The 19,652-nt window shown below is 33.6% G+C and overlaps 1 protein-coding gene across 4 annotated transcripts in view; it reads right to left on the bottom strand.

Annotated features, from left to right (window-relative positions):
• The window catches only part of CFAP47 (cilia and flagella associated protein 47), an 886,918-nt gene that overhangs the window by 591,015 nt on the left and 276,251 nt on the right, over positions 1-19,652 (bottom strand). For all 4 annotated transcript variants that reach the window (XM_016433371.2, XM_056826271.1, XM_007493353.3 and 1 more), the window contains one exon: positions 16,978-17,075. In XM_016433371.2, the coding sequence (XP_016288857.2) occupies positions 16,978-17,075 (98 nt within the window). The remainder of the gene's footprint in view (positions 1-16,977; positions 17,076-19,652) is intronic.

Genomic DNA, 19,652 nt, shown 5'->3' with positions numbered 1-19,652 from the left:
TTATGAGGGCATCTACATATTTAATGAGTTAAAGTATTAAGCCAAGATGAACTGCATCCTTCTGAAAAAGGACTGGAAGAAATAGCATGTGTTCTTAAATAAACTTTGTCAGTAATCTGTGAAAGAGTATAGAGAACAGGAGAAATATTACAAGGGTAGAGAAGGGAAAATGTTCTGATTTTGAAAAAAGAGAAGAGAATACAATATGCAAACCCATGAAGCAATGATTCTGATTTCAATTCCTGGTAAGATTCTACAATGTATTATTGAAGGTAGGGCTATAGGAAATCTAGGAAAGGTCTTAAGAATGACAAAATTGCTATCAAAAATGGATCATGCCATGGGGCAGCTATGTGACTCATTGGATAGAGAGTCAGGCCCAGAGAAAGGAGGCTCTGGGTTCAAATCTGGATTCAGAAACTTTCTAGCAGGGTGACCCTGGACAAGATATTGAACTCCCATTAACATTCTTCTATCTTAGAATCAATATATAGTATTGATTTGAAGATGGAAGACAAGAATTTTAGAAAAAATAGATCATGCCAGACAAAACTCATTTCCTTATTTGACAGGGTTAAGGGATCAGCATAACATATATGAGATAAAAGGAAGACTTTAGTGCAGCACTTTTCAGTCTCTATTCTTGTGGACAAGATGTACAGATGCTTATATATATGTAATTTAAATATAATTTAGATATGTAAATTTATAATTAACTAAGATAACTGAAGGCCAGTCTGAAGATTTCCAGTGAAATATCCCAGGCTTCTTGTGCTTATTAAATAGTTTTATCCATGACTTGGATAAAGATATAGATAGTATGTTTATTGTATTTGCAGATGTCACAAAATCAGGAGAATTAATAAGTTGGTGGATGGTCAGAATCCAATCCTCCCCTACCTCAAGAAAAAAAACACTATTTCCTTTCTGTTCATATCAAAACCCCTTGACATGTTCCTATACTCTATTTCTTTCCTCAGTCTCTGACAATGAGGTGGCTCTACTCTTTTCTAAAGCTATCACCATTACATGTGCCCTTGGTTTCATTTTCTACCAACATTTCACAACCTCAATTATCCTCCACTCCCCCCCCCATCTTCAGATTGTCCCTACCTACTTGTTACTCATTTTCTTCAAAGACGCATGTCTCTCCATACTTGAAAGAGTTTTACTAGATTCTATTACTCCCTGAAGCTATCATCCCATATCTCCTCCATTTCTCAGAAAAATTGCTAGAAAAAAAGCTATTTGTAATCCCTGCCTTCACTTCTCCCCATTCCTTTGTAACATGACCTTTTAATTTATCACTGGATTTAAATAATCCTCTCCCACTCTGGCCCAAAGTCATAAGTGATTTCATGGTCAAATTGTTTTTTCAGTCTTCATCCTTTTTGACATATCTGCTTCATATGATACTGTCAACTATTCTTTGCCACTGTATATTCTCTCTTCTCTGGGCTTTTATGTGATCACTCATTCCTGATTATACTCTTCCTTGTTTTACTTAAGGTGTTCATGAATATCTTTAAAGAGTTCACTATTTTTTCTCTACCTTCCCTCTCTTAGTGAACTAATCAGCTCCCATGAGTTTAGATTTCATAATCTATGTGAGATTCATAAATCAGGATAACTCCAAAATAAGTCACTCCCCTGAGATCCAATCCTTTATCACAAATTATCTATTGAACTTTAGAAACTGTATGTCCTGGAGACATCTCAGACTTAATATGTCCAAAACAGGACTCATTATCTACATGCTAAAAATCTGTCCCTTTTCCAAAGTTCTCTATTTCTATTGAACATCGTTCTTCCAGTCTCCCAGCTATGTTAATTATCCTTGATCATTCCTCTCCGTCAACCAACATCTACCACTAACTGCAAGATGTTTATTAATATCCAACATTTTTGCATATGTCCATTTTTTCCTATTTACACAGCTTTCCTCTTAGTTTAGGCCTTTAGCCTATCTCTTTTAGATCACAGCAAGTTTCCAAATTTGTCTTCTACTTCAAATCACTTCCCACTTCATAATTTGACTATGTCATTCTCCTGTTCTATGTTTATCTCCAGAATCAAATACAAACCTTGCCCAACATATCCTTCCATCATCATCATATTGCCATACATTTTGTGATACAGAATAACTGGGATCTCTTTACTCCATTTCCAAGAACAACATCTTTGCAATGCCCCATGCCTAGAATGAATTCTCCCCTTAACTCCATTTTACAAATCATCCTTTAAGATATAGTTTAGGTACCACTTTCTACATCAATGTTGTTAAACTCAAATAGAAATGGGGTTCAAAAATAAAACATAAGGATCCCTGGTGGGAGCATATGAGAATATCATTGATTGACATTATCAGTGTTCACTGTACTTCTATTTATTTTGTTAAGTAGTTCCTAATTTCATTTTAATCTGGTTAGGCTGTAATTCAATTGTGAGAGCTCTTTTAGTAATCTTATATTTATCTTATTTTTAATACTCTTTTTTAAAAATTATTTTTGACTCATTTTCTCCTCCACTAGAATGGATTGTTTGATTTATTGTATTTTTATCACTTGCATTTAGCATGATGTCTGAAATATAATAAATAACTAATAAATGATTGCTGACTGATATTCACAGACTATAGAAACAGGTTAAATCTAATCAAATATAATTCAGTATGGATAAATGCAAAGGTCAAAAATCAATTTGAGAAACATGAGATAAGGGAAGTATCGTATGATGCTCTGAAAAAAGATGTGTGAGCTTTAGTGAAACAATAAACAAACATGAATCATCAGTATGATGTAGTAGTCAAAAAAGTTAATGATGTCTTGGATTGAAGTAGGAAAGGAATAACTTTCAGGAATATGAAATTAATCATTTCTGAGTATCCTGTACTGGTCACACCATAATCAAATTACTGGGTTCAGTTCCAGGCAGCCTGGTTTGATAAACTGGATGGTGAAGACACTTTTGACCGGAACACATAAGGATATGCTGAAGGAACTAAGGTTGTATAGCTTGAAGAAGAGATGAATTTGAAGGGATATAATCATCCTTTTCAAGTATCTGAAGAGCTGACATGTAGATAGAGGAGTAGACATTTGACTTTCTGTACTTATCAGTGTAAAATTAAGAGCTTTTGGCAGAAGCTGGGATTGGCAAATTTAATCTTGGTATAAGAAAATGCTTCCTGATCAAAAATTGGAATGGACAGACTCAAGAGAAAATGGGTTCCCCATTACTGGATACCTTTAGATGAAGCTGCCTTGACATTTGTTGAGTATACCATACAGAGGAATCTTGCTTATGTACAGGGTGGCCCCTTAAGTCCCTTCCAAATCTAAGATTCTATGATTCTGATATAATTTCCTTTTCTAGTGCTTTGCATAGGTTTAAAAAAAAATTGATTACAAATCCAGTTATAATTTTTGAGGTACATGGTATAAAGTATAGTTCAAAACCCATGTTTTGCCTATATAAGCATTATCTTTTCTGAGTTTTCAATGAATAATGAATCCATTTTCCAGTGTTTTTGATGAAACTTAAAATGCAAAATGTTTGCGTATATTAAATTCTGTCGAATTCTCTCTTCTGTTCTATTGATTTGTTTTTGCTATTATTTTTCTATTACTAGAGAGTTTTTGGAAGTGTTTCTTTATAGGGCATTTTGAGATCTGCTGATATTAATTTTCTTTTTTCAAAATGCATATTGATATTTTCCATCTATTTTAATATGAATTTTATTACAAACTAACACATTGGTATTTTAATTGGGAAGGGAGGGAAAAATAAGCCTACAATGTGTCAGATACTGTGCTATGTGCTTTAGAAATATCTGATTTGATTTTAATTCTTATTTTATTAAATCTAAGTCAGTTTGGGAAGTAATGATATGTTTACTATATCAGTTACTATATCAGTTCAAATTAATTATGAGCAAACTTTTTCACTTCTTTGTTTTCCATCAAAATTATTTTGAATTTATCTTTTATAGATCACTTTTATGTCTTAAGCTAATAACGAAATATGTAATCCATTTAATATTGAAATTTTTTCTTGATGCTCACTGATGGTGATTTTGAAATAGACCTTATTACTTTATTTAGGTTGTTTATAACTTTTATCATTTTTGTTAAGTGCATTGAGGTTTCTGGGTCTATTTTAATTGGTTAACTTACATGCTTTCTATAAAATATTTTAAATAAGAGTGGCAAATTCACCAACTGATAAATGGGCAAGGGACATGAATAGGCAATTTTCAGTCAAAGAAATCAAAACCATGAATAAGCACATTAAAAAAGTGTTCTAAATCTCTTATAATCAGAGAGAAGCAAATCAAAACAACTCTGAAGTAACACCTCACACCCAGCAGATTGGCTAACATGACAGCAAAAGAAAGTAATGAATGCTGGAGAGGATGTGGCAATTTGGAACTATGCCCAAAGGCCACTAAAAGACTGCCAGCCCTTTGATCCAGCCATAACACTACTGGCTTTGTAACCCAAAGAGATAATAAGGAAAAAGACATACAAAAATATTTATAGCTGCACTCTTTGTGGTGGCCAAAAACTGGAAAATGAGGGGATGCCCTTCAATTGGGGAATGGCTGAACAAATTGTGGTATATGTTGGTGATGGAATACTATTGTGCTAAAAGGAATAATAAAGTGGAGGAATTCCATGTGAACTGGAATGACCTCCAGGAATTGATGTAGAGTGAGAAGAGCAGAATCAGGAGAACAATATACACAGAGACTGATACTCTGTGGTACAATCAAATGGAATGGACTTTTTCATTAGTGACAATGCAGTGCAGTGATCCTGAATAACTTGGAGGGATCTTTGAGAAAGAACACTATCCACATTCAGAGGAAAAACTGTGAGAGTAGAAACACCAAAGAAAAACAACTGCTTGATTACATGGGTCGAAGAAGATATTGATTGGGGATATAAACTCTAAATGAACATCCTAGTGCAAACATCAACAACATGGAAATAGGTTCTGATCAGAAATTATGATTCTGCAATTCATCTGAGGGTAAAACTTTTGAATCACTGTCTCTAGCTTGGATACTAATAGTTTTCGTATTCTCTCTGAATATAATTTAAAAGTGCATTAGTGTTTGTGATCACCAAGCCATACTATTAATTTATAGAGTTTGCACTCTTCTAAAATTCTCATCTTTTTCTCACTTGAACTGCTACATTTTCATATCTCTCCTATCTTGTACTTCTAAAGGATGTTTTTTCCTTATTCAGTTTCATTTAAATAAATTTAGCCAAACATTCTAACTTGTCAAGATCTTTTTGGATTCCAAGTGGCAGCCAACATGTCAGTTATCACTGTCAGCTTTGTTCAATCTTCAAATTGGATAATCATGCTATCTGTGACTTATTCAAGTCATTGAAAAACTATAATAATAGCATGGGAACACACAGAGGTCCTTGAAACATTTCATTGAAAATATGATATGACATTAACAAGCTAATGACTACTCTTTAGCTCCAGTCATTCACAAAGTTCAGATAAGCTGAACTATACTATCACTGAGTTAACATTTCTATATTGTCCACAAGAGAAGCTCAAGAGAATTAACTGTATTATTAAATCCCAAGTGAAATATTTCTATAGTATTTTTCAGATATACAAATCTAACTGTATAAGTTCTACAATTTAACCAGAAACTGAAGATAGTTCACTGGATAGTTCAGAAACTTCATTATTTTTTATTTTTTCAAAACCAGGATAATATTTGGCCTTATCCAATCATGTAGTACCTCTCTTATTCTCCATGATCTTTCAAGATCAGCAGTCACTACTGGCAGGTATTACAATATATAATAATATAATTCAATGAGGCCTAGTAACTTTAACTCACTAAAGGCTCTAATTTATTTATTTATTTGTCTTGGTTATTCACTCCCCATTAGCTATATTTGTTTTGACCTTTCTTTTTTTTATTTTTATTTGGTCAATTTCAAACATTATTCAACATTATTGGTTATAAAAATCATATTCTATTCATCCCTCCCCTCTCCCAACCTCTCCCATAGGCAACGTGCAATTCCACTGGGTGTTACATGTGTCCTTGATCATAACCCATTTCCATGTTGTTGGTGTTCGCATTAAGATGTTCATTTAGAGTCTACATTCACATTCATATCCCCTCAAACCATGCAGTTGTTTTTCTTCTGTGTTTCTATTCCCATTGTTTTTCCTCTCAATGTGGATAGTGTTCTTTCTCATAGATCTCTCTGGGTTGTTCAGGATCACTGCATTTCCACTAATGAAGAAGTCCATTACATTCGATTGTACCACAGTGTATCATGTAAAATGTTCTCCTGGGTCTACTCCTCTCAATCTCCATCACTTCCTGGAGGTTGTTCCAGTTCCCATGGAATTCCTCCACTTCACTATTTCTTTGAGCACAACAGTATTCCATCACTAACATATACCATAATTTGTTCAGCCATTTCCCAATTGAAGGGCATCCTCTCATTTTCCAATTTCTTACAAAGAGCACAGCTATGAATATTCTTGTACAAGTCTTTTCCCTTATTATCTCTTTGTGGTACAAACCCAGCAGTGCTATGGCTGGGTCAAAGGGCAGACAGACATTTAGCACCATTTGGGTATAGTTCCAAATTGCCCTCCAGAATGGTTGGATCAATTCACAACCCCAAAAGCAGTGCATAATGTCCCGACTTTTCCACATCCCCTCCAGCATTCATTACTTTCCATTGCTATCATGTTAGCCAATCTGCTAGGTGTGAGGTGATATCTCAGAGTTGTTTTGATTTGCATTTCTCTGATTATAAGAGATTTAGAACACATTTTCATGTGCTTATTAATGGTTTTGATTTGACAGAAAAGTTCCTATTCATGTGCCCATTTAACAATTGGAGAATGGCTTGATTTTTTTATACAATTAATTTAGCTCTTTGTAAATTTGAGTAATTAGACCTTTGTCAGAGGTTTTTGTTATGAAGATTGTTTCCCAATTGGTTGCTTCCCTTCTAATTTTGGTTACATTGGTTTTGTTTGTACAAAATCTTTTTAATTTGATGTAATCAAAATTATTTATTTTACTTTGTTACTCTTTCTAAGTATTGCTTAGTTTTAAAATCTTTCCCTTCCCAAAGATCTGATATGTATAGTATTCTGTGTTCACATAATTTACTTATAGTTTCCTTCTTTATATTCAGATCATTCACCCATTCTGAGTTTATCTTGGTTTAGGGTGTAAGGTGTTGATCCAAACATAATCTCTCCCACACTGTCTTCCAATTTTCCCAACAGTTTTTATCAAATAGTAGATTTTCATCCCAAAAGTTGGGATCTTTGAGCTTGTCATAGACTATGTTGCTGAGGTCACTTACCCCGAGTCTATTCCACTGATCCTCCTTTTTGTCTCTTAGCCAGTAACAAATTGTTTTGATGACCACTGATTTATATTATAGTTTGAGATCTGGTACAGCAAGGGCACCTTCCTTTGCATTTTTTTTCATTATTTCCCTGGATATCCTTGATCTTTTGTTCTTCCAAATGAACTTTGTTATGTTTTTTTTTTTTTTCTAATTTAGTAAAAAAAGTTTTTGGTAGTTCAATGAATATGGCACTAATATATGTAAAAACGTTTGGGTAGGATGGTCATTTTAATTATGTTCGCTCATCCTACCCATGAGCAGTTAATATTTTTCCAATTGCTCGGATCTAGTTTTAGTTGTGTGGAAAGTGTTTTTTAGTTGTGTTCATATAGTTCCTGTGTTTGTCTCAGCAGATAGATTGCTAAGTATTTTATATTACCTTGGGTGATTTTAAATGGAATTTCTCTAACTAAGTCTTGCTGCTGAGATGTGTTGGAGATATAGAGAAATGCTGATGACTTATGTGGGTTTATTTTGTATCCTGCAACTTTGTTAAAGTTGTTGATTATTTCCACTAGCTTTTTAGTCGATTCTCTATGATTCTTTAAGTAGACCATCATATCATCCACAAAGAGTGATAGCTTGGTCTCTTCATTGCCAATTTTAATACCTCCAATTTCTTTTTCTTCTCTAATTGCTACTGCTAGAGTTTCTAGTACAATGTTAAATTACAAAGGTGATAATGGGCATTCTTGTTTCACTCCTGATCTCATTGGAAATGCATGTAGTTTATCCCCATGGCAGATGATGTTGACTGATGGTTTTAGATAGATACAGTTTATTATTCTTAGGAAAGACCCTTCTATTCCTATACTTTCTAGTGTTTTTAATAGGAATGGGTGTTGTATTTTGTCAAAGGCCTTTTCTGCGTCTATTGAGATAATCATGTGTTTTTTGTTGGTTTGCTTGATAATATGGTAAATTATGTGGATGGTTTTTCTAATACTGAACCATCCTTCTATTCCTGGTATAAATCCTACCTGATCATAGTGAATAACCCTCATGATGGCTTGCTGGAGTATTTTTGCTAGTATCCTATTTAAGATTTTTGCATCTATGTTCATTAAGCAGATTGGTCTGTATTTCTCTTTCCCTGCTTTTGACCTGCCTGGCTTTGGAATCAGTACCATATTTGTGTCATAAAAAGAATTTGGTAGAAATCCCTCTTTGCTTATTATGTCAAATAGTTTGTATAGTATTGGGATTAGCTGTTCTTTGAATGTTTGATAGATTTCACTTGTGAATCCATCAGGCCCTGGGGATTTGTCCTAGGGAGTTCATTGATGGCCGATTCAATTTCTCTTTCTGATATGGGATTATTTAAGAATTATTTCTTCTTCTGTTAATGTACGCATTTATATTTTTGTAGATATTGATCCATATCACCTAGATTGACATATTTTTTGCCATATAATTGGGCAAAATAATTTTTAATGATTGCCTTAATTTCCTCTTCTTTGGAGGTGAGCTCTCCCTTTTCATCTATGATGCTGTTAATTTTGTTTTCTTCTTTCCTTTTTTTCATTAGATTGACCAGTACTTTGTCTATTTTGATTGTTTTTCCAAAATATCACCTTCTAGTCTTATTGATTAGTTCAATAGTTCTTTCACTATCAATTTTATTAATTTCTCCCTTACTTTTTAGTATCTCTAGTTTAGTTTTCTTCTGGGGGTTTTTAAATTGTTCGCTTTCAAGTTTTTTTGATTTGCATGTTCAAAGCATTAACCTCTGCCCTCCCTAATTTGTTAATATATGAACTCAAGGATATAAATTTTCCCCTAAGTACTGCTTTGGTTGCCTCACATAGATTTTGAAAGCATATCTCATCATTTTCTTTCTCTTCAATGAAATTATTAATTATTTCTATGATTTTTTTTCTAACTAATTTTGAATAATCATATTATTTAATTTCCAATTAATTTTTGATTTGGCTCTCCATGTACCCTTACTGATCATTAATTTATTGCATTATGATCTGAAAAGTTTGCATTCATTATTTCTGCTTTTCTGCACTCACTTGCCATGTTTTTATGACCTAGTACATGTTCAAACTTTGTAAATATACCATGTGCGGCTGAAACAAAGGTATATTCCTTTCTGTCCCTATTTATTTTTTCTCCATATATCTATAAACTCTGATGTTTTTAAGATTTCACTCACATCTTTTTCCTCTTTCTTATTTATTTTTTATTTGATTTATCTAAATTTGATAGTGGTAGATTCAGGTCTTCCACTAGTATAGTTTTACTATCTATTTCCTCCTTCAATCCCATTAGTTTCTCCTGTAGAAATTTGGATGCTATACCATTTGGTGCATACATGTTGATTACTGATATTTCCTCATTGTCTATACTCCCTTTTATCAGGATATATTTACCTTCCTTATCCTTTTTGATCAGATCTATTTTTACTTTGGCTTCATCAGATATCATTATTGCAACTCTTGCCTTCTTTCTATCAGTTGAGGCCCAATTGGTCTTACTCCAACCTTTAATTCTAAACTTGTGAGTATCTACTCAGCTCATGTGTGTTTCTTGTAGACAAAATATGGTAGTATTTTGGATTCTAATCCACTCTCTTTTCGTTTATATTTTATGGGTGAGTTCATCCCTTTCACGTTCAAAGTTATGATTATCACTTGTGAATTCCCTAGCATTTTGATATTCTTTCCTAGTTCTGTCCTTTCTGCTTTTGCTATATCCTTTTAAACTAGTGGTTTACTTTTAATCAATCCCCCTGATCCCCTCCCTTGATATGCTTCCCTTTCTGGCCCCTCCTTTTTTTCCCTTCTTGTTTTTTTTAGGGTCTGTTAAGTTCCCTCCCCCCCTCGTTTTCCCTCCCTTTTTGTACTCACTCCCCCTACCCCCTTTAGTTTTCCCTTCTCACTTACCCTGTAGGATAAGATAGAATTCAAGACCCCAATGTATCTAGATGCTCTTCCCTCTCAGAATTGATTTCACTGAGAGGAAGGTTTTAGTATTACCTATTAGCACTCTCTTCCTCTCCTTCTTATAAGAGTATTCTTCCCCTCCCCTTCCCATGTGTATCTTTGTGTGATAAAGATCATCCTATTTATTTTATTTCTTCAAGTATCTCTTGGTGCCCTCTTTGATTCCCCCCACCCTTTTTCTTTTTCTTTTTGCATATCATCTTATAGAATTTAATGCCCCAATCTCTTTCTGTGAGTGATTCTTCTAATTACTACAATAATGAATACAATTTTTAGAGTTACAAATAACATTATCCCCATATATTAATATATACAATTTGATCTAATTGTAGCCCTTAATGAAGAGAGTTTGAATTTAAAAAAAAAAACCTTTTCTCCCTTTTCCCTCTCTTTCTTATTTACCTTTTCATGTTTCTCTTGATCTTTGTGTTTGGATATCAAACTCTCCACTTAGTTATGGTCTTTTCTTTACAAATACTTTGAAATCTTGTATTCTGTTGAATGTCCATACTTTTTCCAGGATGTATGTAGTCAGTTTTGATGGATAGGTGATTCTTGGTTGAAGAACCAGTTAACTCTCTTGCCTTTCTGAATATCATGTTCCAGGCCTTGAGGTCTTTTAGTGTGGAAGCTGCCAGGTCTTGTGTGATCCTGATAGGTGGCTCCTTGGTATCTGAATTGTCTTTTTTTGGCTTCTTGTAAATTTTATCCTACCTTGAAAGCTCTTGAATTTGGCAATTACATTCCTGGGAGTTGTCTTTTGAGGATTTAGTGTAGAGGGTGCTCTATGAACTCTTTCAATGTCTATTTTGCCCCCTTGTTCAAGAACATCAGGGTAGTTTTCTTGGATAATTTCTTGTAGTATGATGCCAAGATTTCTGTTTATTTATGGTTCCTCAGGTGGACCAATGATTCTCAAATTGTCTCTCCTTCCTCTGTTTTCCTGATCTGTCATCTTGTTTGTGAGATATTTTATGTTATCTTCTAAGTTGTTAGTCTTTTGATTTTGCTTTATTAATTCTTCCCATTTTGCGAGATCATTGGCTTCCAGTTTCCCAATTCTGGTCCTTGAGGCCTGATTTTCTGCTTTAATTATTTTTATTTTCTGCTATTTTTTTTATTTTTTCTTTGAACTATTTCCCACTTTTCTTACCAGAAGGCTTCCAACTTTTTGATAAGTTCCAATTTAAATTCTTCCAGAGCTTGTGGATAATTTCCATTTTTGGAAGGTTTTGGTTTTATTTTAATTTCCTCCTCTACTTCCTCTGTAGCCTGAGTTTTTCCTCCATAAAAATTTTCAAGGCTTAATGCTTTTTTTTGTTTGTTTGTTTGTTTTTCTTGGAAGACGTTTGTTGTTCCTGTGCACAATTTGTCATCACTGTGGAGGTTGTTCCTTCCCTTTTTAGTCAGAAATCTGAGTGATATGGGCAGGCTCTCTGTGTATGGAGTTAAGGAGTAAGAATTTTGCCTGAGGCAAGCTTTTGAATCTCTGTAGCCTCCATTGTTCACTTCCCTTCTCTGCGCTACCTTCCTGTGAGAGCCCACAGTCTGTGCTCCCCACACTGCTGTAGTTTCAGGTGTAGCTGCTCTCAGGGGTAGGTCTTTGGTGGTCATAGTTAGCTCTTAAGGACCTAGAGGTGCCGCTTGCTCACTCTAGAGGTGCCCTTCGCTCACTTAGTGATTCTGGTGCGTGCTGGCTTTGACTCTGGCTCTATAGGTGGGGTGGGGAAGGGTGGATCAGCTCATGTTTTGGTGGGAGCTTTTTCACCCCCTTACATTGTGGAAATGCCCAAATCCCATGTACCTTCAATGCTATGCCCTACTGTAGAGTCCCTTCATTCTTATGAATTTGTTTTTTTGGTCTTTTGAAGTAGTCTATATTGGTGGGTGATTAGGAGAGGAAGCTTCCCACGTCTATACTGTCACCATGTTTACCCAGAAGTCCCATGACCTTTCTATTCTGAAGGCATTTCTGGCTTAGTTGATAATAGAACTGGTTCTGGAGTCAAGAAGACCTGAGATAAAATCCTGCCTATGTTACCTCAAGGAAGTCATTTAGCCTCTGGATGCATAGATGGTAGCTAAGTGGCTTAGTGGTTGGAGTTATGAGTCCAGAGAAAGGAAAACCTGATTTCAAATCTGGTCTAAGATACTCCTATCCAAGTTTTATAACCCTGGGTAAGGCACTTAATCTCTGGTTGCCTGTGAAAAAGTTCCACTGGATCCATTGGCAAACCATTCCAATAACCTTTTAAGAAAACTCAATGGGGTCACAAAAAGTCAAACACAATTCAATAATAACACATTCTATTGCAAAGATGATCCTCCTCTGCAGAAAAAAGTAAAATAATTAAACATTTATGTCTGCTTTTTCTTCTGTTATCTTCACCTCAGTCACATAGAATTGCATTCCTTTCCTTTTGTGACAATCTATAGCTTTTCTCACTAACTTCATTCTAACTATCACTATTCTGACTACACTATAGTCATTTTCACACATACACACATACATTTTATCCCTATTAACTGACATCATTTCCATCATTGCATATGTTTTTGTTTTGTTTTGTTTTTTAATGTGAAGTTGGTGGATGATTTCTCAATGTATCAACATTAGCCTCTTTTGACAATTTCCCCTATCTGCCTATTAGAATGGATTCTCTTTGCACGTTTAGAATGTTTATTCTTCAGAGATTAGAAGGTTAGCCCATGAAATCCTATCTATCTTTCAACATAAAATTTTAAATATTCTCTTATAAAATCTAAGGTGCATATCTGATTATTCTCGACTAGTATAACTTCCTCTATCACAACTTTCCTAAAAGAGTTTTGATTTCTTTTACATGATGCTCATCATCTCTAAGCCATCAACTAGTTCCTCCCTGTTAATGATGAAAAAACTCATAATGGGTGGTTGGTTCTAGTACTCATGAAGGATGAAATTATCAATCATCATTAAGGGAATTCAAGAAAACCTCTACATTGGGTTTTTTTTTTAAGAAATCCCATCAGATATACTGATCATTAAAATACTCCATCACTATTACAGGCTTGTTTTTGTTTTGTTTTGTTTTGTTTTTTTGCTCTACACCTATGATGTTTCCGAAGTACCTCATATAGTTCCTCTTTAATTGCAGATTGGTAATATATTCTGATGGCAGTATCACTTTTGTTTGTGCCACCATTGATTTTCATCCAAATTCTTTGTAGGACCATGATATTTCCTTATGATTCCTATAACCCCCCCCCCCTTTTGCCTATCCAATTCCTTTTGCATATTGTATGCTATTCCAGAATTATATTTAAACCAGTCACTAGATTTATTCCACTAACACTCAGTGATACGTATGAGGTGACATACTTCTCTCTGTATTAAAATTTCTAATTCTTTTTTTAGTATTCATATTTTGTACCTATATTTTGGAGGAGGACTAGCCTGTACTTTTTGTCAAAGATAATGTTCATTTGACTATTGCAACATGCAGACTGTGTACTCTTCCAGTTATTGCAAAATCATCCCCTTTGTTAAATACTCCAGGACTATGATTCTCAATAACCTTCACTGGATAACTGCAATAGCTGACTTAATTACTTAATAATGTTATTCAATATTATTTTGAATGTTATTTATGGGCCATGATAAGTGATTACTTAGCATCTGGTTTTAGTTCCTACCTAGGCTTCTTTGTGCTTTAAGATGGGAAGAATTATTTGTGCATAGAACATGAATGTTGGGGAAAATATGAATGATAGAATATCTTTTCCCATTTGCTTCTTCCCATAGATTTATTAAGTCTAACTTTTTAAGACATTGTTTAGTCTTGAAGCTCCTTTATCTAAATGGGTTATTATACTTTGATATATAGATAAAGGATTATTAAAATTATCAATAAACATTAAAAAAGAAGAAATTATCAGTTCTTCTGGCAAAATGTATTTTCAATTATAAACTTTATTCAATTTTAAAATGTACATATTTAAAATTAATATTCTGCAATTCTTATAAAACTTTTTGGTAGATCATTTCCTATATTATCTCACTGAAGACTCTTTGTGTTGAATTCACCATTGAATTTAATTTTATCCACTATCTCTACTGAACATCTGGATTTTCATAATCTTGGAGTATTAAATTATAAATTATAAATTTTTCACTTTGAATTTATTTATAAAATATCAATAATATTTGTACTACTTATCTGATAAAGCAAATAGTGAATGGAAGTAGATCATATTACAATCTAGAAATTAGGAAGGAATTCAGTGTAAAAGAACTCATCAAAGAAACATGAAAAACACACACATACGGAAAAAAAAAAAGATTTGCTGGAAATGTGTCTAGTAAAAGGGATAACTAATGCACATCTTGCATGTTCCTTTCTTATCTTAGCAATGTCCAGGTTAAAAAAAAAGACCTTTCTAAAGTGTAATACTTTAAATTAATACAGTGTAATACTTTAAAGATGGGCAGATATGAGCATGTTGCCATCTCTATTGTTCAAAATAATACTCATACCAATAAGGTAATGAATCCACTTTAATTAATTCACAGTGTGGCCATAAGGGAAGTGCTTCATAAAACTTTATTGAATGAAACTAATATTTTTTTTTTAGTTTATGGTTTAAAGAAACTGATAAGCTAGTAATCTAACAAAGAAGATTGGGGAGAACGGTATGTTTAGTGCACATGAAAGAGCTGACATTGGCAAGAAGGTTTGAAACCTCTTCATTGAAGACATTAATGAAAAAGGAGATAAAGATGTCTCAGTACCAGGCATGGATCCATCCTGGAACCGCCTCTTTTGCCCTCCCAAAATATCCTCATGGTCCAGAAGTTCATTATTTGTACCTATGATAAAGTACATATGCCAGGGCAGATGGGCAGATGCTCCATTATTTAATAATCTTAATGTATTACTTTGGGGCAAAGGAAAGTTAAGTGTCCATATATGTAGAAGCAGGACTTGATTCCTGATCATTCTGATTTCAAGGAAAATTTTGTCAACTATGTGATGTTATCATATTAGCAAAGTTTAAGTGTAATGCATCTAATAATATTAAAATTTATGTTCTTTCTTCTTAGGATCCTATGATTTTTTTCATTTCTATCTCAAGACTTGCACTTTTTAAAACTCTTATTAGATCCTTCTTAGATCCTTCTTAGATCCTTAGATCCTAAGATCCTTCTTAGAATCAATACTGCGTATTGGTTCCAATGCAGAAGAACAGTAAAGGTTAGGCAGTGGGGGTTAAGTGACTTCCCCATGGTCACACAGCTAAGAAGTGTCTGGGGTCAGATTTGAGCCTAGGACCTCCCATTTCTAGGCCTGACTCTCAGTTCACTGAGCCACCCAGCTGACCCTCACCTAAATGTTTTCTACAAATTTCTACTGGATTTATTTGATGATTTCCTAAAGAATAGTATTTTTGTTTTTTATTTTTTTCTAAATTGTCAGAGATATCACTTATTCTCAGATTACAATGTCAAGATTCATTATCTAGGTCTATCACCAGAGTCTATATGTTTTCCAGGAATCTGTATGATTCAATGCATTTTTAGCACAGTTGTACATTGTTTGACAGTGTTTTTCAATGTAGCATGCCTTTATACTGGTTGCTTTTATTGTATTTTTCAATATTAATTATTTTAGTTATTTCTTTTTATTTTTTATCTTTTAATTCTTATTTTACTTCCATATGTAATTATTTTTACTTTTTCCATGCTTTTATTTGTTCTTCTAATTTCAAGTTCTTGCCTAATTTCTTCAAATATTATCAGTTAAGAATATTTGAATGAGGGGCAGCTGGGTAGCTCAGTGAATTGAGAGCTAGCCCTAGAGACGGGAGGTCCTAGGTTCAAATCTGGCCTCAGACACTTCCCAGCTGTGTGACCCTGGGCAAGTCACTTGACCCCCATTGCCTACCCTTACCACTCTTCTGCCTTGGAGCCAATACACAGTATTGACTCCAAGACGGAAGGTAAGGGTTTTATTAAAAAAAAAAAAAAAAAGAATATTTGAATGACATTAAATCAGCATATCTTTCCTCTTTTTTCTTTTGATTCTTTTCCATTTCTGTAGTTTCTGGTATTTGAGATAATTCAGTTGCTCTATAGTGTGTATGTCTTTTTTTTTTTTTGCGTACATTAGCATTCTGCTTAATTCATTCTTCATGTGAGTTATTTTTAATTTTTGTTGTGATTTTATTTTTTCAATTTTATGAGGTATTTCTACTAGTTTTTTTTTAATTCTTTTTATAATAAATGTAGCTGCTTTTGTTTCTCTAATAATACCTTGGATCAATCTGTCCATTAACTTTGAAAAAAATGCAATACAAATCACATCAATTCATCCCAAAGTTAGTTATTATGATTTATCATCTGTGAAACACTATACTCAGAAGTGTGGGAGAAAAAATAAAGCATGCTCCATGCTTTCAAATAGTATAAAATAATAGTAGGAGGCTAAAACTTGGTAAATTGAATTATATTTGTTTCTAACCTGATTGTTAAGAAATATCTCCTCAAATCAAAACCACAGTTATTGAAACATATCATTGTTTAAAAATAACATTTATAAGTTCTAAATGAAAACAAGTCTTACCAAAAATGGACAGTAAGCTGCCACCTGTGTTGCTAAAACTAGGCCATCCAAAAGATCCTTATCAAAATTTACTATCCATTTCTCAGGGGGAGGAAGACCTAGTTGAAAGAAGGGAGAAAAACTAGAGTTATCTTGCTATATTGAAAAGAGAAATTTAATGTAAAACATCATAGGGATAAATTATTGAAGCTATAAAACTATAAAAATTAAATTTGGAGTCTATATGATATTTACAGATACATTATTTATCACCTTTAATTTGCATTGTAAGGCCTTCTATTTCTTTATACTTCAAAAGCATAGAAAAAGTTCCTCCTATGAACTTTCCAAGGTCTTTTTGCTGCCTGCAATTGTGCCTTGAACTCAGTATTATTAATTTTATGTAGATGCCTTACTTCCCTCTATTACAATATAAGATCCTTAGTAGCAATAAGTATGACTTATTTTATCTCTTTATTTTTCTTAGCATTTGTGCTCAACAAGCTTAGGGACTCAATCTCAGATACCAACTTATTTTTCCTTGGTAAAGATTTTGATCTTGTTAAACAAAAGCATTCCTAACTTCTAAATACAGTTTGTGGGGTTTTTTCCTCATTATCTTCTATGATTGAACTGAATATATTTTTATCACATTTTCTAGTCATTTTCCATGGCAATTTTTAAAATATGTGAAATAATCATCTATTATAAATGTATAATGACCACTTGTGTACTGAGTGGTATATGAAGCACTACAAAATGTGTAGAACCAGATTGAGTACCTCCCCCTGAAGATATGAATATATCTAGCTAGAAGTGTACAGAGGGCAGCTAGGTATCACAGTGTGTGATAGAGTTCCAGGCCTGAAGTCAGGAAGACTCATCTTCCCAAGTTCAAATCTGGCCCCAGTCACTTACTAGCTGTGTGAGTCTGGGCAAGTCACTTATCCCTGTTGGTTTCTCATCTGTAAAATGAGTTAGAGAAGAAAATGGCAAACCATTCCAGTAACTTTGCCAAGAAAAACCCAAACAGGTTCTTGAAGAGTTGGGCATAGTTGAAACAACTGAACAATAACAAATAGACAACCTCGTTCGGCATATCTTATATAAATTGAATCATGTAAAAATGCAAATAAATACATATGTATACATTGGAATGTGTGCATAATATTGCACATTTATGTTTGTTAACATATGAGTGCATTGTATATCTGTCTATGCAAACATATATTGTACAAAATGGCAGCTTGACATAATGAAGAGAGATATTATAGCCCAAGAATCAGAAAGGACTAGGTTCAAATATTTACTCTAACATTAAATTAATATAACTTGCAGAGAAGATGACAATCTACAATGGCAGAAAAACGCATGTGAAAAACTTCCTAAACTGATTAAATCATGGGTCCAGTCAAATACAACCATGTTTAATACATTTAGGGGAAGTATGGAGTCTTATATTTAGTTTTTTTATGATTTACCTAGCACTCACCGACATGGTTGTTACCCATTTTCAATAGTTGATCATATTTTATATGCTGGAAAAATATACTGTTACACAAATGTATTTTAAGCAACTGGAAAAGTTGCTTAAAACATTTCGAATAAGAAAGTCACTATGCTTTTTGCTCTTTTCAATATCCAAATCAAATATTATTTAAGCATATATATTTATATATAAATGTATATGAGACAATATTTGAAAAAGTTAAATGGATATTCATTCCTAAAGTAAAATTAAAATGACTAGAAACAATAGTGCTCACTCAATATATAAAAACAAATTATAAGAGTCATGGAATGAATTTAGTTTAATCAGCAAAAGCTTTCTAGAAGAGATAAATCTTGACTGAAGATTTGAATGAAAGATGAAAAAGGAAGGGTAAAGTTATAGAAGTAACATGTGCTAAGATAGCAAGGGGGGGGGAGGGAGAAGAGAAACTATACTCAGAATACTTACTAGACTAGCTGTGTGTGACCTTAAGTGAGTCACTTAACTCTTGTAAAATTAACATCAATAATTACTTGTTTTATTCAGAGAACCAGATAATATAATTAATAGAAGCTCCTTCCAATTCCCATAGCAAAAAGGCAAGGATGACATTCTCCTGGGATATTCATTCTACTTTCTATTAGACACATTGATCTTCTTAGGCAAGATATTTTAGTATGTTACAAAATGCATGTGACAAATTATAATGGCAGAAGTCATTTCTCACTTCAGGATAAAAATTCACCATGATACCTGTTTCTATTAAAAAGATATATTGTTTCTATGCCCCCAAACTGCATATACCCTTTGACACAGTATTCTGTCCCTGACTATCTCAGACAGTAGAGTGAATATCCCAGATGCAGAGTAAGTGAAGCCCTGCCTAATGGTCTGGCTTTGTCTATATTGACAATGATGACTTTATGCCATGTAACAGGGTTGGAGATTATCATTTATGAGGATATAATCAGGAAAGTCCAGAACCTGGTGGGATGGTGGTGGGGAACATTCAATAAGTTAGTAAGTTTTTTATTATAATTATTAGAAGTCAGAGTTACAAAATGGACTCCAGAGCACAAGATGGAATCTAAGAAAACATCAAAAGATCACATCAATTCATTTAGCTACTACAATACTTATAGAAGCAGGTAGGTGGTACAATAAATAGAGGGCTGGGTCTGTAGTCAGTAAGACTCATCTTTCT

This window comes from Monodelphis domestica, chromosome 4 (genome assembly GCF_027887165.1).
Source record: "Monodelphis domestica isolate mMonDom1 chromosome 4, mMonDom1.pri, whole genome shotgun sequence".
NCBI classification, from domain to species: domain Eukaryota; kingdom Metazoa; phylum Chordata; class Mammalia; order Didelphimorphia; family Didelphidae; genus Monodelphis; species Monodelphis domestica.
Note: the sequence above shows the minus strand (reverse complement) of the source record. Positions and strands in the feature narration are given on the sequence as shown.